Source organism: Amblyomma maculatum, unplaced genomic scaffold, assembly GCF_055883805.1.
Source record: "Amblyomma maculatum isolate TAMU_Amacu unplaced genomic scaffold, ASM5588380v1 scaffold_15, whole genome shotgun sequence".
Lineage (NCBI taxonomy): Eukaryota > Metazoa > Arthropoda > Arachnida > Ixodida > Ixodidae > Amblyomma > Amblyomma maculatum.
Genome location: NW_028146740.1, coordinates 12,023,685 through 12,049,126, shown reverse-complemented (window position 1 = coordinate 12,049,126; position 25,442 = coordinate 12,023,685). Strand labels below are relative to the sequence as shown.

At 49.3% G+C, this 25,442-nt stretch overlaps 1 protein-coding gene across 2 annotated transcripts in view; it reads right to left on the bottom strand.

The window, feature by feature from the left end:
- LOC146172046 (uncharacterized) overlaps positions 1–25,442 on the bottom strand; it is a 277,444-nt gene that overhangs the window by 180,802 nt on the left and 71,200 nt on the right. For both annotated transcript variants that reach the window (XM_084586121.1, XM_084586120.1), the window contains exon 2: positions 438–619. In XM_084586121.1, coding sequence (XP_084442247.1) covers positions 438–617 — 180 coding nt within the window. In that variant the 5' untranslated portion in view covers positions 618–619. The remainder of the gene's footprint in view (positions 1–437; positions 620–25,442) is intronic.

Below are 25,442 nucleotides of genomic sequence, written 5' to 3'. Positions count from 1 at the left end.
ATTTATTTGTCGAATCATGCGGTAGCCGGTGTAATTACACACATAATAATTTGCATACAGTTCTGAGATGAACGCACGACATAGGACAAAGCATTGCTTGTAAAGCATTCCTTGCGCCGGTAACGTCACTGGCTCGCAAACCAAACTTTAAAATCCTGCATGGAATTCAGACGTTTTGCTTTAGGTGATTGAAAGTCCAAGATGCGCTGGTTTTAACTGTCATTATGCACATGGTTTTACTTTCAGTAGACCATTTTTGACGCAAGCGCTGTGGGCTGTTTGAAAGTCCCGCGTGACGTCTTCTGGCTTTAACTTCATGCCACTCTAGACCAATCAGGGGTTTCTTGTGTGAATGCCCGGAAGCCGGACCTTCCGTCGAACGGGACTCACGAAGCTCTACTTTTAATACTCTCTGTTTATTTCTTGCGACCACTTACCACGCCTCCGTCCTCTTTGAGCAGCGTCTGCTGGCGCAGCTTCAGCCTTCCTCGCGTCACGCCGAAGTACGTATCCTCCTGACGAAGGGAGGAGTGCGACCTGGCCATGGGCCGGACGCGAGACATGACTGAAGTCCGGTTGTCGCCCAGGCGAGCCTTCACCTCCACGTTGGACGGCATTGCTGCGGTTCAACAATGTATTATGATTTCCGTTCAGACTACTTTCAAAGCGTCTATTTCGTATGGCTGTCAAACTTCCACTCCTCACATGAGAAAAATATGAAAGTTGAAGCCTCGCCGATAGTGCCCTTATCTTGTTCGATAAAATTAAGGCACTTCGAGAACACCCATGCAACGGGAATGTACGAAAACAGATGCTAAGGAGCAAAACAGTAAAACACGTTGTTGGGATAGTTGGTGCATTGCAGGAAGAAAGACTAAGCAGCCAAAAAGGCGCACACAGGAATAAACAGACGCAGACGTCTGTTTTTTCCTGTATGCGCCTTTTTGGCTGGTTAGTCTTTTTTCAAGTTGCTAAGAACTTGAAAAATTACAGGCCAATCAGCGTATATCTGTTACGCATAAGGTGGTTACTGAGATAATCGCGAATAGAATCACCACAACCTTAGACTTCAATTAAGCAAAACATCAAACAGGATTTCGGAAAGGGTACTCTACTATCGATTATATCCATACCATCAACCAGGTATTAGAAAAATGCTCGGAATATAACCGGCCCTTATACATATCATTAATTGATTAAGAAAAAGCATTTGACTCAGCAGAAGCCTCGGCGGTCATGCAGACTTTGCGAAATCAGGGTATCGACGAGCCGTATGTGTATGGGCATGGTCTTACTGATTGGTTTCCGATTGAGAAAGGAGTGAGACAAGGCTGCATACTGTCGCCCTGCCTATTTAACCTATATGCTGAGTGCATCCTGAGGAAGGCCGGTCTGGACAAGCCTTCAGCTGGAGTGAAGATTGCTGGGAAACGTATCAACAACCTTAGATATGCGGATGATACCACTTTAATGGCAGAAAGTGAAGTGGAACTCAAGAGACTTCTGATGCGCGTACAAGAAGAGAGTAAGAAGTTTGAGCTTAAACCGAACATTAATAAGACAAAGATCATGGCGTCTAGCCCTATCAAGTCCTGGAGCATCAAGGGACAAGAAGTGGAAGCTGTGACAGATTTTCTCTTCCTGGGCTCCAAGATTACCCGGAAGAAGACTGCAGCCATGAAATTAGGAGGCGCCTGCTTCTGGGAAAGAGAACCATGGCTAGCCTTCACCGCCTAGTAAAGAGCAGAAAAAATTAACTGCCAACCAAGATCCGTATAGCCCGTGCTATGGTCTTTCCAGTCGTGATGTATGGATGCGAGAGTTGGACTGTGAAGAAGGCTGACCGCCGAAGAATTGACGCGGTTGAATTGTGGTGGTGGCGGAGACTCTTGAGAGTTCCTTGGACGGCCAGAAGATCAAATCAGTCGATATTGTCGACCATAAACCCTGACTGCTCATTGGAGGGTCAAATTCTAAAGTTAAAGCTCAGCTACTTTGGTAATCTGATGAGAAGAGAGGAGTCGCTGGAGAAAGATTTGATGTTGGGAAAGGTTGAGGGTCACCGGACAAGGGGTAGGCAGCGAACGCGATGGTTAGATGGCATCCTAGAGGCGCTGCAGATGAAGTTATGTGATGTTAGGAAGTAAGTGAGAGACCGGAAGGCGTGGCGTGATATGGTCCTTAGGGTTAAGAAGAGTCGGACACGACTGAACGACTGAACTGAACTGATGTGAAAGCATTGGAAGATATCTATAGTGGCTGCACAGTAACCATAGTTCCGCACAAAGAAAGTAACAACATTCCAATAAAGAACGGTGTTAGGCAGAGACACGATCTACATAGCACGATTCACAGCTTGATTAGAGACTGTATTCAGAGACTTGGAAAGGGATCAGTAATTGATTGATTGATTGATAGATAGTTCCCCAGTAATCTGCAATTCGCAGATGACATTGCCTTGTAAGTAACTCAAGTGATGAACTGCAAAGAATGATTGATGAGATAGTTAGGAAAAGCAGGGAGGTAGGTTTGAAAATCAATATGCAGAGGACTAAGGAAGTGTGCAACAGCCTTGGGAACTCACAGCAGTTTGCGTAAGGTAGCGAAACACTGGAAGTAGTAGGCGAATATGTTTACTTAGGACAGGTATTACCCGCAGATCCGGACCATGAAAGGGAAATAACCATGAGAATAACAACGCGATGGGGAGTTAAGCCAGATGGTGCAACATTTCTTAACACACAGCGCTATGGTCGAAGGGCAAGCGAGTAGATGGAAACAGCGCTACCCGTCTACTCGCTTGTCCTGTCTGATGTCCGGAAACAAGGAGAATAAGATGGGATGGAGCGCATTTGGCAAGTACTCGCAGATTATGACTAGAAGCGCACCGGTATCGCTCAAAAGGAAAGTATACAACAGTTGCATATTACCTGTACTCATATATGGGGCTGAAATGTGGATGCTAACGATAAGGGTTCTACTTAACGAAAAATGGTAAGGGTAACGTTAAGGTATAGGAAACGCGCAGAGTGGGTCAGAGAAATCATTCAAGTTACTGACTTTGTAGTGGAAATCAAGAAGAAATGGGCATGGGCAGGACATGTAATGTGAAGAGAGGATAACCGGCGGTCGCTTAGGTTAATACACTGGATTCCAATTGAAGGAAAGCCTAGCAGAGCGTGGCAGAAAGTTAGGTGGGCGGATAAGGGCAAGAAGTTGACAGGGGTCACGTGGGTGGAGCCAGCACATCACCGGTGTATTTGAAGAGATATGGGAGAGGCCCTCGCCCTGGGGTGAGTGTAGTCCTGCTGATGACGAATATTACGGTACAGAACAGAGCTCCCTCTCTTTCCCGTATTTCGCAAAGCCAACGAAAGCTGTTCAATGCACTATACGGACAAGGAGAAAACATGAGAGCCTTTACATGATGGATCAAGGGCATCGAGTAATGAAGGCAAAAGTCTCAGATGTCTCAGTACCACCGTACAGCGAAAGACAGTCTCCAAACTCCGATGTTACATGATCGGTTCAGTCTCATGATCTCAGGGGTCCGCAAAGGAGATTTAAATCGATCTAATGGGAATACATTGGCGTATACTACTGTTGTAACTTACCGGCACCTTACCTACCGGACTGAAACGTGGAGGCTGACGAAAAGGAGCATACTTCAGCATAGGATAATGCACAAAACTACGGAATGAAAAATGGAAGGAGTAACGTAAAGGGATAAGAAGTATGCAGATTGGGACAATCGAAATAATGAAATTCTAGTTGATGTGATGAAATGTGTATGGGCTGGACATGTAATGCGAAGAGAGAATAACCGATGGCCTTTGATGGTAAGAAATTGGTTCCCAAGGGTAGAAAAGCTTAACAGAGTACGATAGGAAACTAAATGGAGGAATGCGTTTAACAAGATTCATTGGAAGCAGCAGCAGCGGTAGGCTGTGGCCGCCTCGACAGGCGACTAACTGCTCGTCACCTGCTTTGCAGGTTAGCATCTTAACGTGGAAAGTCGAGCTAGTTGGTCTTGGTACGACGACTGAAAATATGCAATTGTCTTACCAAGGCCAGGTGGCCCATCTTTTGGAGTTAACAAGTCTACTTTCTAATTCAATGGGCCTTGTTCGTCCTTTTTTTGCAGCAACCCCCTGCTGCGCTGATCAGTCTTCTCTGCATCGCTTCTTTTCAGGCGAATGTCTGCTCGTTCTCCCTTTCCTGTCAGCATCTGTGTCGTCGTGTGCTATGTTTTGAAGAAACTGCTACCAACTAGCCCCAACCAAACATCCGTTGCCCTTAACATCCGTCTGGTGCCACCTGATCTCCAAGACAGGCCAGGAAGGTGACGGAGATCTTCCGGTCTGAGGTGTAGCGCCAGGTAAGATACCAACATACGTGCTTAAAAGTGTATGCTTCTCTGCTAGCGAACAGCCAAGCGGCCAAGGAAAGTGTTTTTCACATGTGCACCCATGAAGTCGCCAACATGACGGAAGTTCTCTATAAAATTTATGTCACAGGATTGCGTGCCTGGAAGAGGACAAGAAAAAAGGAGAAGCCATCGCAGGAAATGTGACATGCCTTGGACAGTGTTCGCTACCGGACAATGTAGAGGCTGTGTAGAAGTATGGGCGAAGTTTGCTAATGAAGCAAGGTAGTCTCCTGTCGAAATGATGTCATTAGTCAGGGCGGCAGCGACCAAGGCTGATCAAGGAGACAGGGAACGATGTGTTTCAGAAGCGGTGGATTTTTTACTGCCTTATGCAGGAGCACCAAAGAAGAATACTGCCCTGATTAATACTACTACCTGCAACGCAATAACCTGCCCTGGTAAGGCGACAAGGAAGGGGGTTTCACCGCCATTCCAGAAACGCTGTACGATGCGAAAGCGAGTGGCGCGATTGTTAGGAATTTGAGAGCTCTCAAAGCAGCTTCTACCATAGCAATGAGCAAGGCGTTAACCTTATGTAAAAAGCTATCGAGCGTCACAAAACTGTGTCTGCAGGCGGGAAAAATGCGCTGGACATTTTCTTCTCAGCAAAGACACACAAGCCGAATGGGCCTTTCTGAGCGATTCTAACCGAACATTTTTCTTGGCACAATGTGATAGCTAGGTTTCTGCAGAAGCGCCTCACCGATCTACAGATCGATGACCCTTTCATTCTTTCAAATTTGACTGAGGTGATAGACAACGTTTATCATTGCAACAGCCGTTCGGAGGCAGTTCTTGCCTTTTCCATAGACGTCGTGAACCGATTTATTCAATCCACATACCGGAATTATTAGCGGCAGTAAGAGATTGTAATGAGCAATCAAGGCCTCTGCATTTCTAACACTCTGCAGGTTTATCTATTGACGACTTTAGGGATGTACTAAAATTTTATCTTTCATCTACCTTTGTAAACTTCAACGGCAAACCTTTCATTTAGAAGGCTGGGGTCTGCCCGAGTTTTTGCATTGCAGCAGTTTTAAGCACGAGCTTTTCATCCCAGTGTGACAAACGTATTAACTCATGCTTTGACACAGCTAGAATAGTTAAGATATTTAGATATGTGGACTACCTCGTGTTTTTCAGATCAGTTTTGTTTTTAAGTTACGGAAGATATTGCCGCGAACTGTTTAAATCTTTGTTTTTTCTTTTCGACAGACGCTGACATGCGGTCTTATCATTGTTATTCTTGCGCACTTATCAATTCTGTATCCCGTGTTTGTTCATGCTCGTTGTCGCGATACGACGCGTTATTATTTTCTTTGTCGCGAACGATGCGCCTAGATCTGACTCGAAGATTTCGATCACTCGCGTATGTTTCTACAATGTTTCAGGTTGTGCTACTAGCAGTTTGCGACGTTATCTAGATTGTTTTGAGCACTCTTTAAATTTAGCGTAGACGAGTGCGACGGGCATTCTTTGTACGACGATCGACGAGCACGTTTGTTGCTATCGCCGCCGCCGAGTTGCTTAGTTCTTCTGCGCGCGCAAGTCAGCCCAATAAAGAATTAATTTCAGTACCAGCAAGCCTGTGTCTTCTTTTGGTGTCACCACTACGTGACAGCAGCTTCACCAGATGACACCACTACGTGACATCTGGTGAAGCTGCTGCCTTTGATCCTTCAAGCGAAGACCCCAGCCTTGTTCCTGTTTCCCTAGAGGACTAGCCAACAGGCTACCGAACAAGTCGCCGGCTTCAATGGCTCCAAACTGAACACGGTCTGCTGCCGGACCCCATTCGGTCTCGGAAGGCATCGACGCTGATGATGGCCCGGCCTACAGCACCGGTTGTTTTCGTCCAACCCCGTGAGCCCCCCTGCTTCCATGGACGACCGGATGAAGATGCGGGAGACTGGACGGACCTTTTAGACCGTGTGGCAGAATTCAATGGCTGGAACGACGCTGCGAAACTCAGGCAAGTCTACTTTGTTCTTCAAGACATGCCCGAGTTTGGTTCGAAAATCATGATACTTATTTCAAGGATTGGCAGGTATTTAAAGCACAGTTTTTGATGGCCTTTGCAAGTTCTGTTCGAAAAGAAAAGAGCTCATGCCCTCCTCCAATCAAGGATTAAACTACCAAACGAGCCCGTCCTGGTCTACGTAGAGAAGATGAAGCGCCTGTTTTGCCGCGCCGACCCTAACATGACCGAAGGTGAGAGAGTGAAATTCTTAATGCCAGGCGTTAAAGAGTCGCTTCATTCAGGGCTTGTCAGGAACCCGCCGAAAACTGTGGAAGAATTTGAAAGTGAAGCATCCACCATCGAGAAGACGTTGGACACCCGGATGCGCCAATATGAGCGACCACTTCAACCAGACTACTCAAGCCACTACCCCAACGCATCTGCATGCGGAGAGAACCTTTGGGACCTCATCCTCGTGATCGTGCGAGAGGTGCTCCGCCGATTGCTGCCATCTTCGCAACAACCCCAGGTGGCGGCGCTCGCGGACGTCGTCCGTGAAGAAGTACAGCAGGCACTGGGCGTTCCTCATGTGACGGCTGCGACTGTTCCAGCACAACAGGCAACAGCGATGAACTACGCTGCTGCATTACGTCGCCCTGCGCCTCGACGTGATGATTTTCCAAGCCCTCGCCGCTACCGTCCTGTTCCTGAAAGCCGCTATTTGGCCCCAGCCCGCCAAGCCTACCAACGACCCCCAAGCTCCAGGAAGTGCGATGCCTGGAGAACAGCAAATAACCGGCCATTATGCTTCCAATGCGATGAGACCGGCCACATTCTGCGCCACTGCCCGTACCGACGAATCGGTCTCCGCGGATTTGCAGTCGACGCTCCACGACCACGCCGAGGTCGTGTCGTGGAGATCGACCGCAAGAAATCGACAACTATCTGCGTAGCGGTGAGATTGCGCCATCAAGCTGTCGGTTGAGGTCCCCGTCGCCGTACAGGGCCCGCTTTGCGTCGCCAGGCCGTAACTACAATGAGAGTGGGCGCGGAAGGTCACCAAGCCCGCGCAGGGGAAACTAAATAGAGCAACCTTTGGACGTGAGGTTGCTTCACGCCCAAAACACGAAGGTCCTCCATCGCCTACGATGAGTGACGACGACGCAGCCATTAAATCACCGATCCAAAAGACGACAACGTCGACGAGATCACGACTAGACTTCAAGTTGACATTGCCGCCCAGCGACGTTACGACGATGGGCCCAGCCCGCGAACTCAGCACAAGACGAAGCAGAGATCGAACACCGAAGCCAACGTGCAATACTAGGACGCGAACAAGCGACCTTGAGATTGCTGTCGACGGACGCACGGTTACCGCTCTAGTGGACACCGGTGCCGACTACTCTGTCATCAATAGAGCTTTCGCCACCCAGCTGAAGAAAGTGACGACCACTTGGGACGGCCCGCTAATCCGCACCGCTGGTGGTAACCTTATTCCGGCGTCGGGGCGATGCACCGCAAGGATTATAGTAAATGGATGTACCTACCCTACCAGCTTCGTCGTCATACAGCACTTTTCCCGCGATGCGATTCTGGGCATGGATTTTCTGAACGAACATCGAGCGATCATCGACCTCCGATCTAAACTAATTAAGCTCTCGACCAACAAAGCTGCTACGAGAACATCGGCGCATCACGTCGCTCTCAACGTCCTCGACGGAGAATTGACCGTACCGCCCCGATCAAGCGTCATCCTCCCTGTGGTTGCAACAGAAGTAATCACGGAAGGGGTTGTCGAAGGAAACACTCAGTTGTTACTGGATAGAGGACTTGGCATCTCAAGAGGCATCGTCCACTTCCGTTATGGACAAGCTGATGTGCTCGTCACGAACTTCACAGACGAATACCGGCACCTGAACAAGGGCATGACGATTACTTTCCCTGACGAGCTAGCGGAAACCCGAGAAGTCTTCGACCTCCCCAGCCAACTTGAAGACAATGCACCGAACCGAGCCAAACAGTCCAATTTCGACATTAACCCAGCGCTCCTCGAGAGAGACAAGACCGGATTCGCAGTCTTTTTGAAAGTTACAGCGAGTGCTTTTCTTCAGCGCTGAAGGCGCGGCAAACTCCGTTGTCAAAGCATTGCATCATCACGGACAAGAACACTCGGCCGCTACGTCAAAGCCCTTACCGTGTATCACCATTAGACCGCCAGGCCATACGCGATCAAGTTGAGGAAATGCTTCGTGATGACGTGATCCAGTCATCCAACAGCCCCTGGGCGGCACCAGTTGTTTTGGTGAAGAAGAACGACGGCATATTTCGCTTCTGCGTCGATTACCGCTGCTTGAATACCGTAACTAAGAAGGATGTTTACCCATTTCCCCGCATCGACGACACACTGGACCGGCTCTACAATGTCAGCAATAGCGGTCAAGGCTTCTGCTCCGGCAAACACACAAAACACGGAGACTGCGCATTATAAGTGTAATGTGTGTGCAGGTCTCAGGCGGGAGCTTGAAGTTATGCGAGAGAAGTGTAACGAGCTCACTCGCAAGGTCGATGAATTACTCAAAGGCTTTAGAGATATGGGAGCTACTCCAGTGTGCGAGAAAATCATGGACACCGGGGATAGAAAGAGCCACCGGAAGGGTACACCTTCGCCACTTCTCATCGATAGACTTGAAGAGCGGATATTGGCAAATTGAGGTCGAAGAAAAAGATCGCGAGAAGACCGCATTCATCACATCGGACGGCCTTTTCGAGTTCAAGGTGATACTATTTGGCATCTGCTCCGCACCAGCGACGTTTCAAAGAGCAATGGACACTGTGCTGGCGGGCTTAAAGTGGCAGGTTTGCCTGGTATACTTGGATGATGTCATTGTCTTCTCGTCAAACTTTAAAGACCACCTGAAACGGCTGCAGACAGGGTCCGAAGCCGTCAAATCATCGGGACAAACGTTAAAACCAGAGAAGTGCCACTTCACCTACCAGGAACTGCGGTTCTTGGGTCACATCGTTAGCAAGGATGGTGTTCAGCCAGACTCGGAGAAAACAGCTGCAATCGCACAATTTCCACCGCCTGCTGACAACAAAGCCGTGCGCAGGTTCTTTGGGCTGCGCGCTTATTATCGACGATTTGTCAGAAATTTTTCGCGCATCGCCGAACCGTTGACGCAGGTTACAAAGGCTGACGTTCCTTTTAAATGGGAAGCGCCGCAAGGAGCAGCCTTCGACGAACTTAAGCGCTGCCTGCAGTCCCCTCCTGTTCTTGACGACTTTGATGAAAACGGTGAGACCGAAATTCACACCGACGCAAGCAGTTTGGGCCTAGGAGCCGTTCTGGTACAGAAGAGTGCCGGACTGGAGAAGGTAATCGCCTACGCTAGCAGGTCCCTCACTAAAGCCAAAGTCAATTACTCGACGACCGAGAAGGAGTGCCCCGCGATAATCTGGGCCATTTCTAAGTTCTGTCCATACCTATACGGTCGACCATTCAAGGTGGTAAGCGACCACTACGCGCTCTGCTGGCTGGCTAATTTGAAAGACCGCTCCGGCCGCCTTGCCCGATGGAGCCTACGACTTCAAGAATTTGACGTTACAGTAGTCTATAAGTCGGGCCGCAAGCATTTAGACGCAGACTGCTCATGCCGCTTTCCCGTCGACGTTCCTCCGAAGGACGATGCCTTTCTGGGACCAGTAAGCGCCAGCAGCTTTGCGCAACAACAGCGATCAGATCCTCAGCTGAAATACCTAGCAGATTACCTGGGAGGCAAGACCGCTTCTCCTTCTGCTGTGTTTAGGCATCAGTTGTTGGCGTTCGCCTCAAGCAATAACGTCATCGTAAGGAACTTCGCTCCCAACAAGACAGCGCATCTTCTTGTCGCGCCTAAAAACCTCAGGCAGGAAATTCTTCATGCGTTGTGCGACCAGCCAACAGCAGGGCACCTTGGTTCTACGTACTACTGGCAGCGACTGCTTGCAGACGTTGCCCATTACGTTAAAACGTGCCGTGAGTGCCAGCGACGCAAGATGCTGCCGATCAGGCCAGCTGGGCTACTGGACCCTATACCGCCCCCAACCCTGCCCTTTCAACAAATAGGGATGGATCTTCTCGGCCCCTTTACATCTTCATCTGCCTCACCCGATACGCCGAAGCAAACGCACTGCCCAATGCTACTGCGGCAGGAGTCGCACAGTTCTTTGTCGAACAAATTCTCTTGCGACACGGCGCCCCAGAAGTCCTTTTTACAGACAGGGGAATGGCATTTACGGCAGGGCTGACGCAAGCAATCCTAGAATACAGTCATACAAGTCATCGACGAACTACTGCGTACCATCCACAGCCAAATGGACTTACGGAGCGTCTCAACAAACCTATTGCGGATATGATTGCAATTTACGTCGACTGCGAGCACAAGACAGGAGACGCTATTCTACCCTACGTCATCTGCGCTTGTAATACCGCCGTCCAGGAGACAACCAGGTCGACCCCGTTCAGCTTTGTGTACGGCAGGGAGCCCATGACGACGCTTGCCGCAATGCTGCCACACATAACCCATGATGATAACCTGGACGTCGCCGCCTACTTTCAACTTGCAGAGGAAGCCCGAAGACTCGCCCAAGTGCGCATTAAAGATAGCAACCAACCGACGCCCGACGTTACAACGTACAACGACGCGATGCTGAGTACAAGCCAGGAGATCAAGTCTGGGTTTGGATGCCAATTTGGCGCCGCGGACTGAGAGAAAAGCTTTTACACCGATACTTCGGCCCCTACAAGGTGCTTCGCCGACTAGGACAATTGAACTACGAGGTCGTTCCCGACGGCGCGGCAGCATCGCAGCGGCGCCGAGTGCATCCAAAAATTGTGCATGTTGTACGCCTTAAGCCAAATTATGTGCGCTAAAGGCTATTCATGTTTGCTTTGCAATGTTTATGTTAATGTATGTTTAGTTTGAAACATCGAGGCGATGTTTTTAAAGGGGGGGAGTAATGCCGCGAACTGTTTAAATTTTTATTTGTTCCTGTTCCACAGCCGCTGGCATGCGGTCTTATCATTGTTATTCTGGCGCACTTATCCATTCTGTATCCCGTGTTTGTTCATGCTCGTTGAATCGATACGACGCGTTATTATTTTCTTTGTCGCGAACGGTGCGCCGAGATCTGTCCCAAAGATTCCGATCACTCGCGTATGTTTCTACAATGTTCCAGGTTGTGCTACTAGCAGTTTTCTACGTTATCTAGATTGTTCTGAGCAGCCTTTAAGCTGAGCTTTGACGGGTGCGGCGGGCATTCTTTGTTCGACGATCGACGAGCATGTTTCTTCCGATCGCCGCCACCGAATTGCTTAGTTCTTTGGCAGGCGCAAGCCAGCCCAATAAAGAGTTAATTTCAGTACCATCAAGCCTATGTCTTCTTTTGGTGTTAACGGCCTTGTCACCACTACGTGACAATATGATCAGAGGAGTGCTTGGCGTATTTACACGATGCTTAAAGGGCCTCCGTTTCACTTTTGAGATGCCAGAGGACAACAGCTTGTGTTTACTTTTCCAGAAAACACGTTTTTTGGAGCTATCGGTCGCGGTAGAAAAGAAATTTTGATGTACGATTCGGTCCATTTGAAGCTAATAAAATGGGAAATTGCTGTAAGCTGCCTGCGGGCTGCTATTGCAAAATTGTGCTTTCACCTTATGGCCTCCGGTGTGCAGCTCCAACTGGAGCGCCTGAAATCCGCGGGCTACCCGAACGAACTTCTGTGGGTGGTAGCAGCAAACCGCCAGCGGAAAGTGGTGAACGAGAGTGCGCTCAGAAAACCAGAAGCCAGAAAGCAATGCACCGTCCCCTGCATCCGTAGGTTCTCCCACCGATTAAATATAATTTTTGAAAGTGCAGTATTTCTTTCGTGGTCTCTGCCCCGTAGAAGTTGTCGCTGCTCTTCACTCAAGTAAATGGCCAAAATAGTGGCACGGATACTTGCACGAAGAAGCACGAGACCTGTTTCGGCCCCTGTAAAAGGGAGTCGTGCATGAGATCCTTCTGTCATGTGTGAAAAGCTACATCGGACAGACGGGCATAAACGACCGTTTGCTAGAGCACCAAAGAGCATTCAGGTGCCTTGTAAAGAGCGCCCACCTGGCCGAGCATTGCAGCCGTTTCCATCTTTCTATGGTGCTTCTTGGCCTACGGCAGTCGAAGTCGTCTTTGGTGAATGCCCTCGGTTTCGTGGAGACTTGTTTATTCCTTCCACTCCATCGTTTCAGCCATTTCAGTATCTTCAATGTCTTCAGGACTACATTGAACACCTGCGCCCAGTCGCTCCTCGATCATGTAACCACCAGGTCCTTGTGCACCAGGACCTTGCGTCCTTGACGCATGTTTTCCTAAGGCGAGACGCTGTGAAATAAGCGCCTCTTACCCCTCCCCACATACGATGGCCCGTACCGCATCCTCAGTAAGACGACGAAGACGGCGACTATCTTTCTGGATGGTACAGGAGAGATCGACTGCTTAGATTGCCTCAAACTCGCTTACATGAAGGCATCTCCCCAGAACTTCCACCTGCCTGTGCCATGACACCCCTATCCCTCCCCCGTCGGAACGTACATTTCGCCGTTCCTTCTGGGCGGGGGGCCCTGTAGCGCACAGCGACGCTGTAAAGTGGAGGCGCTAAGATCGGCGTGCCCAGCCAGCGAAAGAAGAATATAAAGTTTAGCGGCGCGTGCAGGGTGCGCATGCAAGAAACGGGCTGTTCGGTTGGAAAAGCCTGTCACGCTGGTTGTTTTGTTCTGGTGGTCTACATCGACCCTGCAAATTCTCTGCACTACCAAGGGTTTATTCAAGGAGGCTAAGGGAAATATATGCACAAAAACAAAGCATTGATACAAAGACAGTGGAACAAAGTAGCCATAAAAATCAAATATATGTCACATGGGAGGGGATATATGCTATTTTCTTGCCATTTATGTCACGGAAGGATTGCTGATTCATTGGTCATCCCACTTGTGGATGTAATGGGCTTCCAATATTTCGCGTGTCACCTTGTCTTTATGACAGAAAAGAATTTTGGTGTTCTTGTACTCAGGAGCGTATTAGCATTTTTTTGCAGCGGAACTTTGTGCGTGAAAGCCAGCCATTTTGTTCTAATCTCCTTTCATGCTCCCTTTCATGTTTACAATGCCACTTGGTGCAATCAGCAGTAATTTCGCAAAAGGGTCACTTAGTCTAGCATTTGCATGCTCCATAAGCCTTTTGTTCAGGCATCTCCTTGTCTGTCCGACGTAAACGGCGCCGCATGCGCAAAGAACTTGGTATACCACGTTTTCTGCACATGGTACGGTGGGTAAAACATGGCGTACCTGGCAACCAATCTTCTTTGCTCTCTTTGCCTGAACAACCTGTTAGTACATGGAGCGCAGTTTGTTGGGAGCAGAAAAGACAACGTCGACGTCATACGTGCCGGCGACCATCTTGAGGCCGTGTGACAAGCCGTGCATAAAACGAACCTCAGCATGTTTGTTTATCCACTTTCCCTCATACGGAAGGCTATTCCTCATAGATTTGCTCAGCTTATCCGAATCCCTAGAAATCATTTCATCTGGATAACCATTTGCGCGTAACCTGCAGGCCTGCATTGTCGTGCTATCAGAAATATTTTCATGACAAGACTTTTCGAGAGCAGATTTCAGGCACGGTAACGCTACAGATTGTTTCATAAGCTTCGAGTGGCCCGATGAGAAGTTGAATGGTTTTGCAGACCTCGGGCAATAACACCAGGCAAACATGTCCACATTCAAGAAATAAAGCCAAATTTAAAAACTGAAGCCGACTGCCATTCGGAACCTTGGTTTTAAACTTGAGGCCGCGTGCATATTTATTGAAAACCTTCAAGACTACAACGACCTTTCTTGCAAACTGCGTTCATTCGCAATAACTAAGTAGTGATCTGCGTTCATGCTAAAACGAGCGCGAAAGAACAAACACGGAAGAGACGACCGCACGACACAAGCGCTTACTCGCAGCTGAATTGTTCGAGAAAAACAGCTTAAGATCACAAGAGAGGAAAAAAAAAACAAACAATACCCGAAGCCGCATTAGGGATTTACTTAGGGCATGAAAATACTCGCATGATAAAACGTGAAGTAACGCAGAAAACACCGGCACAAAACTAGCACGCTGCAAACTCATTTGTCATCAAGACATGCACTTTGAGGGGTTATCAGGATGACAGAGGGGGTGCTGACACAAGTGTTAATCGATTTTGTGATGTAATATGCCTCCCTCTCGAGTGAATTTGTTAGGGTGTGTAAAAGAACAGTAGTATTCTCAAATTTTGGAATACATCGCGTATGCGATGATCTTTTACAATCCCGACAGTGGTCAGACAGGTTGGAGCGGCCGGCCTCGGAACCGGCCCACTCGGAACTAAGAAAGGACCACGGGGGTGGGGTGGACAGCGGAGCAAACGGCTGCCATTCCCCAAAAAAGATTTCAAGATCATCATGCGACCACAGAAAGGCCTAGCGGTGCGGACACTTACCCCCCACTAGGTGTCGCGCGCCATTTTAGAGGCGTGCGGCGACCAGTAAAAGTGTCGGGGGAAGAACGGCTCCGCACCGGCTCAAACATAATTATCCTAAGTACGCCAAATGAACATACATCATTGCTTATTCGGCATATCACGCGCATAAGCCTCCAAGGCCAGTCCTACGACTTGAACACTTACGTGACAGTCCCGGATAGCGTCGTACGTGGGGTCATGCATGGCATAGACCCAGGCACGTCACCTGAGGAACTGGAGAACAACCTGCGCGTACGAACCCAAGGGGTTGCTATTCTTCTGTCTAGAATGCTGGGAAAATGTAAGACTACTGTCATCTTCTTCGAGGGGCCTGTCGTTCCGAGATACGTTCTCTACTCCTACGGACCACTAGGCAGGTTTGCCACGTCTGCCTACAACTAGGACATCGATCGGATGTGTGCCCCAGGCCGAATGTCCGGGTGTGGCGGCAGTGCGGGACCTTGGACCCACCTCAAGAACATACCTGCTCGCTTAAGTGCGTGCTCTGTGGTGAGACGCACCTTACTGGTGCGAAGGAGTGCCACAACCGCCTCACGAAGCTTCGCCAACAGCCAGCATGAAGCAATGCCGGATCCTCTGCTGGAGGGCGAGGAAGGAGCAGCAGCGCCCGACGCGGACGGCACAAAAGCCGGCATATCAAGTGGCGTAACTCCGATGAAGAGACATCGCGGTGCTCCTTGTGGTACCGGTCGCAGTCCTTCCCACCCCTCCTCCCATTGGTGGATACGAAACACCTCTAGCTTCAGCTCCAGGAAGGCTGCATCAAGCCTTCTATCTTGTCCTCAAAGTAGATGCACAACCGGCAGGCCCAAAGGAACCAAAAGAACAGCAAGGACAACAGCGTGGAAGGAGCAGGGAGACGGTGGTTCAGCTCCGACGGGGTGACGTCGGTAAGCTGTAGTCGTTCCCGGTCGGTGTCGGCATCTAGACGCCAGCCGAATGACAAGAAGCCGAGCACGGCGAAGACAAATAACAAAACGAAGGCCGGCATAATGAGCTGGCCAGCAATAGCGGTCAAGGATTCTGTTCGGGCAAACACACAAAACACGGAGACTGCGCATTATAAGTGTAATGAGTGTGCAGGTCTCAGGCGGGAGCTTGAAGTTATGCAAGAGAAGTGTAACGAGCTCACTCGCAAGGTCGATGAATTACTGAAAGGCTTTAGAGGTATGGGAGCTACTGGAGTGTGCGAGAAAATCATGGACACCGGGGATAGAAAGAGCCACCGGAAGAGTACACCTTCGCCACTGCCGAAAGAACTGAGGGTCGAACAGCAGTAGGCCGACTTCATGAAGAATGTCACCATTCGGAGAAAGAATGTCAAGGAGAAGGCGTAAAATGGGCCTTCGCTTACCGTGAGCTACAGTGAATTGACCCAAGGTAGTCAGGTCCAAGCGTAAGGGCCAGAAACGCTAGGGGAGATATAGAAACACTAAAAATCTGGCAAATGGGACGGCCGCGGCTTCCGTAGGAAGCAGTGCAATTTAAAATATTACATGCAAACAGTCCTTGTCAAACTAGATGTTATAGCGCTGCAAGAAACTGGCTGCTCTCCAAGACGTTCGGGCTTCGTTGCTTATTCAACTCAGACAGAAATCAGGACACCTGGTCGCCAAATCGGTGACGGCGATTCAACACCCGGCGTTCAACACAGATATCGAGCATGGGCTAATTCGAGATCATGCAGTTCAAGAGAGGTAAGAAGAGCATATTCGTCCCGAATGTGTACAGCCCGCCCAGGCAAAGGAATGCTGATTTTGAGCTATTATTCAAAGACGCAAGAAAGGTAGCCAAGGATAACGGTCTGGTAGTGTTAGTAGATTTCAACGCGCAAGACAAGAGCTGGGGATATGTAGGAGAAACCACTAAGGGAAAGAACCTGGTGCAAGCGGACATGGATCTCATAACAGCGTCAGCAGGGTACATGCCCAGACCTCGCTTTCGTAAAGAACGCTACGTTTCTTGGGAAAACACGAACGAGAACCTTGGAAGTAATCACTTCATCCTTGTGATATTGGCCAATACGAGGGTCAGACGAAAGTTAGGAAAAGTGAAAATAACTGACTGGAATGCGTTTAGAGAACATTGCGACAAGAAACCAATTCAAGCGATTGAGGTGTGGAGCAGGGGACTCCGCGAGGTGTACGAAAGAGCCACAAAGACCGTGAAAAGGACGAACGCAGTTCCTGAAATTGATAACCATCTACTGCGGTTATCGGAAGCTCGCAGGAGTATGATTAAGAGGTGGAGGAGACAGAAGGACAACAGGAAGCTCAAACTGAAGATTGCCGAGGTCACCGCTGAGGCAGAGCAGTATGCGCAAGAGCTCTCTAGATAAAACTGTGAACAATTGTGCGACTCACTGAAAGGAACATTAGGGACGGCCAAGGCTTGGGCGTTGCTGAGGAATCTCATCGACCCGGCCAAGTCTAAGGCCGAAACCAGCAATACGCTTCACGGAATCGCCACAAGTACATGGGAAACAATGAGGAGTTGCTAGACAAGATCCGAAAACGGTACGGGGGGGGGGGGGGGGCATTCCGCGCAGTACAGAAGTGTATCGGGGAATTGAAAATGAGAAACTCGACCGTCCAATCACGAAGGAGGAGGTGTGCGCGGCTGCCAGAATGGCTCTCAAGAACACGGTGGCGAAGACAAGATTGGCAACGCCGTTATAAGAAATCTAGGGGCGGAACAGATTGCGAGCATCACAAAATTTTTGAGTGACAACTGGGAAGCGGAGACTGAGCCGGGGGAGCGGCGGCACGCAGAAATCATCACCATCCCCAAGCCACGCAACAACACATGTTTGGAGAATCTGCAGCCTATCTCACTGTCCTCCTGCCTAGGGAAACTGTACGAAAGGATCGTTATGATCAGACTTCAGAACTATTTGGAAGACGAAGATCTCATGCCACAAACAATGTTTGGTTTCCGGCCTAAGCTTTCGACGCAAGACGTCCTTCTTCTCCTCAAAGAAGAGGTTCTTAGCAACGTGCCAAAGTATGGAGAGCATGTGATCATGGCTCTCGACGTTAGGGGGCGTTCGACAATGTTAGTCATGAAGCCATAGTATCCAGTCTGAGCAACCTACATTGCGGGCGAAAGATTCACGGTTACGTCAAGGCCTTCCTTACGAATAGAACCGCGACTATAGGGATCGGCGACTTGCGTTCGGACAAGATCAGGATGCTTAACAAGGGTACGCTTCAAGGATCTGTAATTTCGCCCCTTCTCTTCAACAATGGTATGGTTGGTTTGGCGGAGAAGTTGAACGCCATAGACGGTATTCGGCACGCAATGGACGCCGGGGACATAACGATTTGGACGACGGAGGGCTCGCTAGGTCTCAAGGAGAGGCTACAAGCAGCCGCGAACTATGTAGACAGCAACACAAGGGCTAGGGGATTTTCGTGCTCGCCCGAAAATCTGAAATTCTCAAAGTGTAGAGGCCCTGATACGACAGTAAAGTTGACCTCAACGTTATGCTATCCGGGGCTCGCATACCAGAAGTGCACGTGCTGAGAGTGTTGGGAATGTGGATTCAGTCCAATCAGAGGTCGGACTACAAGATCAGATTGCTATCTGGATCTTCGGCCCAGATAACGAGAATGATTAGGCGAGTGACCTATTGAAGAAAGGGGATGAAGGAGGAAGGCACGCTCAAGTTAATGCTGGCGCTTATAGCCACGTACAGTCTTCCCTATCAACACCTGAGCCAGACGGAGAAAGAGCAAGTGGAATCGATCCTCCGGAAGGCGTACAAGACAGCGCTAGGGCTGCCAATAAGAACGGCAAACGCGAATTTAATGGCCCTTGGCTTAACAAACACATACGAAGAGCGCCGGGAAGCGCCGCTTGTCTCTCAGAAGATGAGGCTACAATGCACTACTGCAGGACGAGCTCTCCTCCGAAGACTAGGCTATCATGACCACATGCTGGAGATTGAACGGACGATAGACATACCGGACGTGATCCGATCTACGTTTGTAGTAGCGCCAATTCCCAAGAACACATATCCTGTCGTTCATCAGGGTAGGCGTAGGCCCAGGACGGAAGCCTTAGCCAAGACCTATCAGAACAAGAACACCGTCTATATAGATGTGGCGATGTATTAAAACGAAAGAGATGCGGTGGTGACGGTGGTAGATTTCCAGCTAAAGGAAAAAAGGAGTGCCTCGCTATGAAACTGCACCGTGTCTGACGCCGAAGAGGCTGCTATTGCTCCAGCGGTCGCTGAGGGCCATAGGTCCGGGCGTTCGCTGGTAGTAATGACCGATTCGCAAGCCGCTTGCCGAAGATTCACCAACAACAGGTTTTGCAAAAACGCAGCCGCCATCTTGAAAGCCGGCGGGATAAGCGACACAAAACAACTCGGGCTTTGGGCTCCGGGGCACGCCAACATTACCGGGAACATTCAGGCAAATCTAATAGCTCGAGGTTATGCAAACCGAGGGAGGTCAGAGGCCGAAGAGACCGAGGCAGTGACTCGTACCTACGTAGACATTTTGGTGCACTACCAAGGGATCAGAAGACGGAATCTTCCAACCCACAAGTTAGTAAACAGGGTGCAGTCAGTGTCTTGGCGGCAACTACACACAAATTTTTATCCATGCCTGTCTTTATACAGCAAGATACATCGAGACCGTGTACAGGGACACCTGTGCCTGGTGTGGACAGAAACCGACAATTGATCATATCACATGGGCCTGCCAGAAAATAGATGCAGTGCCGATAATTCACAACGCCACGCCGCAGCAGTGGGAGGCTGCGCAGTCCAATTCGGAGTCGAAAGACCAGCTTTGGCTGATTGAACTGGCCAGCCGGGCAGCAAAGGCTGCGTGAGTCCTGGACTGAGGGCCCAACCACGGAAGCTGTACATTATTATTTTTCTTTTTCTTTGCATTATATAAAGATTTATCTCTCTCTCTCTCGCTCTGGCTGAATGCATTTTGTGCTCCATGAGGCGTATGTTTAGGCATTGTCCAGTTTGGCCACTTTAAGCGTGGTCACAGGTCATCGGAACTCGATATACAACATTTTTGCAACATTCAGCATATCTGTTGGTATGCTTGAGGCCAAAGGTTTTGTTTACAAGACGGGCTCCGTGTTTGTTTTTTCGCGCTCATTTTAGCACAAATGCCTACCAAATCGCCCAACTTCTCACGTACCTTAAATATGAGTGACCGTATGCGCTTCTCAGGCTTTGCTAATATCAGAGTTAACATAGATGAGGGAATAGTTTATATCACCTCGCATGTAACATAGAATTAATTTTTATGGCAACTTTTTTCCACTGTCTTTTTGTTTCATTGCAATAAACCTGCAATAAACACATTTGATAGTAAGCGCATGTTTCGTTCTTGTTCCGCCTTTACTGAGCTGTTCACCAGTATGAATGCATACCAACTCGCACAGGTTTCAGCTTTATTAAAGAACCTCTTCACAGAACCTGTTTGCTTTGCAATGTTTATGTTAATGTATGTTTAGTTTGAAACATCGAGGCGATGTTTTTAAAGGGGGGGAGTAATGCCGCGAACTGTTTAAATTTTTATTTGTTCCTGTTCGACAGCCGCTGGCATGCGGTCTTATCATTGTTATTCTGGCGCACTTATGCATTCTGTATCCCGTGTTTGTTCATGCTCGTTGAATCGATACGACGCGTTATTATTTTCTTTGTCGCGAACGGTGCGCCGAGATCTGTCCCAAAGATTCCGATCACTCGCGTATGTTTCTACAATGTTCCAGGTTGTGCTACTAGCAGTTTTCTACGTTATCTAGATTGTTCTGAGCAGCCTTTAAGCTGAGCTTTGACGGGTGCGGCGGGCATTCTTTGTTCGACGATCGACGAGCATGTTTCTTCCGATCGCCGCCACCGAATTGCTTAGTTCTTTGGCAGGCGCAAGCCAGCCCAATAAAGAGTTAATTTCAGTACCATCAAGCCTATGTCTTCTTTTGGTGTTAACGGCCTTGTCACCACTACGTGACAATATGACCAGAGGAGTGCTTGGCGTATTTACACGATGCTTAAAGGGCCTCCGTTTCACTTTTGAGATGCCAGAGGACAACAGCTTGTGTTTACTTTTCCAGAAAACACGTTTTTTGGAGCTATCGGTCGCGGTAGAAAAGAACTTTTGATGTACGATTCGGTCCATTTGAAGCTAATAAAATGGGAAATTGCTGTAAGCTGCCTGCGGGCTGCTATTGCAAAATTGTGCTTTCACCTTATGGCCTCCGGTGTGCAGCTCCAACTGGAGCGCCTGAAATCCGCGGGCTACCCGAACGAACTTCTGTGGGTGGTAGCAGCAAACCGCCAGCGGAAAGTGGTGAACGAGAGTGCGCTCAGAAAACCAGAAGCCAGAAAGCAATGCACCGTCCCCTGCATCCGTAGGTTCTCCCACCGATTAAATATAATTTTTGAAAGTGCAGTATTTCTTTCGTGGTCTCTGCCCCGTAGAAGTTGTCGCTGCTCTTTACTCAAGTAAATGGCCAAAATAGTGGCACGGATACTTGCACGAAGAAGCACGAGACCTGTTTCGGCCCCTGTAAAAGGGAGTCGTGCATGAGATCCTTCTGTCATGTGTGAAAAGCTACATCGGACAGACGGGCATAAACGACCGTTTGCTAGAGCACCAAAGAGCATTCAGGTGCCTTGTAAAGAGCGCCCACCTGGCCGAGCATTGCAGCCGTTTCCATCTTTCTATGGTGCTTCTTGGCCTACGGCAGTCGAAGTCGTCTTTGGTGAATGCCCTCGGTTTCGTGGAGACTTGTTTATTCCTTCCACTCCATCGTTTCAGCCATTTCAGTATCTTCAATGTCTTCAGGACTACATTGAACACCTGCGCCCAGTCGCTCCTCGATCATGTAACCACCAGGTCCTTGTGCACCAGGACCTTGCGTCCTTGACGCATGTTTTCCTAAGGCGAGACGCTGTGAAATAAGCGCCTCTTACCCCTCCCCACATACGATGGCCCGTACCGCATCCTCAGTAAGACGACGAAGACGGCGACTATCTTTCTGGATGGTACAGGAGAGATCGACTGCTTAGATTGCCTCAAACTCGCTTACATGAAGGCATCTCCCCAGAACTTCCACCTGCCTGTGCCATGACACCCCTATCCCTCCCCCGTCGGAACGTACATTTCGCCGTTCCTTCTGGGCGGGGGGCCCTGTAGCGCACAGCGACGCTGTAAAGTGGAGGCGCTAAGATCGGCGTGCCCAGCCAGCGAAAGAAGAATATAAAGTTTAGCGGCGCGTGCAGGGTGCGCATGCAAGAAACGGGCTGTTCGGTTGGAAAAGCCTGTCACGCTGGTTGTTTTGTTCTGGTGGTCTACATCGACCCTGCAAATTCTCTGCACTACCAAGGGTTTATTCAAGGAGGCTAAGGGAAATATATGCACAAAAACAAAGCATTGATACAAAGACAGTGGAACAAAGTAGCCATAAAAATCAAATATATGTCACATGGGAGGGGATATATGCTATTTTCTTGCCATTTATGTCACGGAAGGATTGCTGATTCATTGGTCATCCCACTTGTGGATGTAATGGGCTTCCAATATTTCGCGTGTCACCTTGTCTTTATGACAGAAAAGAATTTTGGTGTTCTTGTACTCAGGAGCGTATTAGCATTTTTTTGCAGCGGAACTTTGTGCGTGAAAGCCAGCCATTTTGTTCTAATCTCCTTTCATGCTCCCTTTCATGTTTACAATGCCACTTGGTGCAATCAGCAGTAATTTCGCAAAAGGGTCACTTAGTCTAGCATTTGCATGCTCCATAAGCCTTTTGTTCAGGCATCTCCTTGTCTGTCCGACGTAAACGGCGCCGCATGCGCAAAGAACTTGGTATACCACGTTTTCTGCACATGGTACGGTGGGTAAAACATGGCGTACCTGGCAACCAATCTTCTTTGCTCTCTTTGCCTGAACAACCTGTTAGTACATGGAGCGCAGTTTGTTGGGAGCAGAAAAGACAACGTCGACGTCATACGTGCCGGCGACCATCTTGAGGCCGTGTGACAAGCCGTGCATAAAACGAACCTCAGCATGTTTGTTTATCCACTTTCCCTCGTACGGAAGGCTATTCCTCATAGATTTGCTCAGCTTATCCGAATCCCTAGAAATCACTTCATCTGGATAACCATTTGCGCGTAACCTGCAGGCCTGCATTGTCGTGCTATCAGAAATATTTTCATGACAAGACTTTTCGAGAGCAGATTTCAGGCACGGTAACGCTACAGATTGTTTCATAAGCTTCGAGTGGCCCGATGAGAAGTTGAATGGTTTTGCAGACCTCGGGCAATAACACCAGGCAAACATGTCCACATTCAAGAAATAAAGCCAAATTTAAAAACTGAAGCCGACTGCCATTCGGAACCTTGGTTTTAAACTTGAGGCCGCGTGCATATTTATTGAAAACCTTCAAGACTACAACGACCTTTCTTGCAAACTGCGTTCATTCGCAATAACTAAGTTGTGATCTGCGTTCATGCTAAAACGAGCGCGAAAGAACAAACACGGAAGAGACGACCGCACGACACAAGCGCTTACTCGCAGCTGAATTGTTCGAGAAAAACAGCTTAAGATCACAAGAGAGGAAAAAAAAACAAACAATACCCGAAGCCGCATTAGGGATTTACTTAGGGCATGAAAATACTCGCATGATAAAACGTGAAGTAACGCAGAAAACACCGGCACAAAACTAGCACGCTGCAAACTCATTTGTCATCAAGACATGCACTTTGAGGGGTTATCAGGATGACAGAGGGGGTGCTGACACAAGTGTTAATCGATTTTGTGATGTAATATGCCTCCCTCTCGAGTGAATTTGTTAGGGTGTGTAAAAGAACAGTAGTATTCTCAAATTTTGGAATACATCGCGTACGCGATGATCTTTTACAATCCCGACAGTGGTCAGACAGGTTGGAGCGGCCGGCCTCGGAACCGGCCCACTCGGAACTAAGAAAGGACCACGGGGGTGGGGTGGACAGCGGAGCAAACGGCTGCCATTCCCCAAAAAAGATTTCAAGATCATCACGCGACCACAGAAAGGCCTAGCGGTGCGGACACTTACCCCCCACTAGGTGTCGCGCGCCATTCTAGAGGCGTGCGGCGACCAGTAAAAGTGTCGGGGGAAGAACGGCTCCGCACCGGCTCAAACATAATTATCCTAAGTACGCCAAATGAACATACATCATTGCTTATTCGGCATATCACGCGCATAAGCCTCCAAGGCCAGTCCTACGACTTGAACACTTACGTGACAGTCCCGGATAGCGTCGTACGTGGGGTCATGCATGGCATAGACCCAGGCACGTCACCTGAGGAACTGAAGAACAACCTGCGCGTACGAACCCAAGGGGTCGCTATTCTTCTGTCTAGAATGCTGGGAAAATGTAAGACTACTGTCATCTTCTTCGAGGGGCCTGTCGTTCCGAGATACGTTCTCTACTCCTACGGACCACTAGGCAGGTTTGCCACGTCTGCCTACAACTAGGACATCGATCGGATGTGTGCCCCAGGCCGAATGTCCGGGTGTGCCGGCAGTGCGGGACCTTGGACCCACCTCAAGAACATACCTGCTCGCTTAAGTGCGTGCTCTGTGGTGAGACGCACCTTACTGGTGCGAAGGAGTGCCACAACCGCCTCACGAAGCTTCGCCAACAGCCAGCATGAAGCAATGCCGGATCCTCTGCTGGAGGGCGAGGAAGGAGCAGCAGCGCCCGACGCGGACGGCACAAAAGCCGGCATATCAAGTGGCGTAACTCCGATGAAGAGACATCGCGGTGCTCCTTGTGGTACCGGTCGCAGTCCTTCCCACCCCTCCTCCCATTGGTGGATACGAAACACCTCTAGCTTCAGCTCCAGGAAGGCTGCATCAAGCCTTCTATCTTGTCCTCAAAGTAGATGCACAACCGGCAGGCCCAAAGGAACCAAAAGAACAGCAAGGACAACAACGTGGAAGGAGCAGGGAGACGGTGGTTCAGCTCCGACGGGGCGACGTCGGTAAGCTGTAGTCGTTCCCGGTCGGTGTCGGCATCTAGACGCCAGCCGAATGACAAGAAGCCGAGCACGGCGAAGACAAATAACAAAACGAAGGCCGGCATAATGAGCTGGCCAGCAATAGCGGTCAAGGATTCTGTTCGGGCAAACACACAAAACACGGAGACTGCGCATTATAAGTGTAATGAGTGTGCAGGTCTCAGGCGGGAGCTTGAAGTTATGCAAGAGAAGTGTAACGAGCTCACTCGCAAGGTCGATGAATTACTGAAAGGCTTTAGAGGTATGGGAGCTACTGGAGTGTGCGAGAAAATCATGGACACCGGGGATAGAAAGAGCCACCGGAAGAGTACACCTTCGCCACTGCCGAAAGAACTGAGGGTCGAACAGCAGTAGGCCGACTTCATGAAGAATGTCACCATTCGGAGAAAGAATGTCAAGGAGAAGGCGTAAAATGGGCCTTCGCTTACC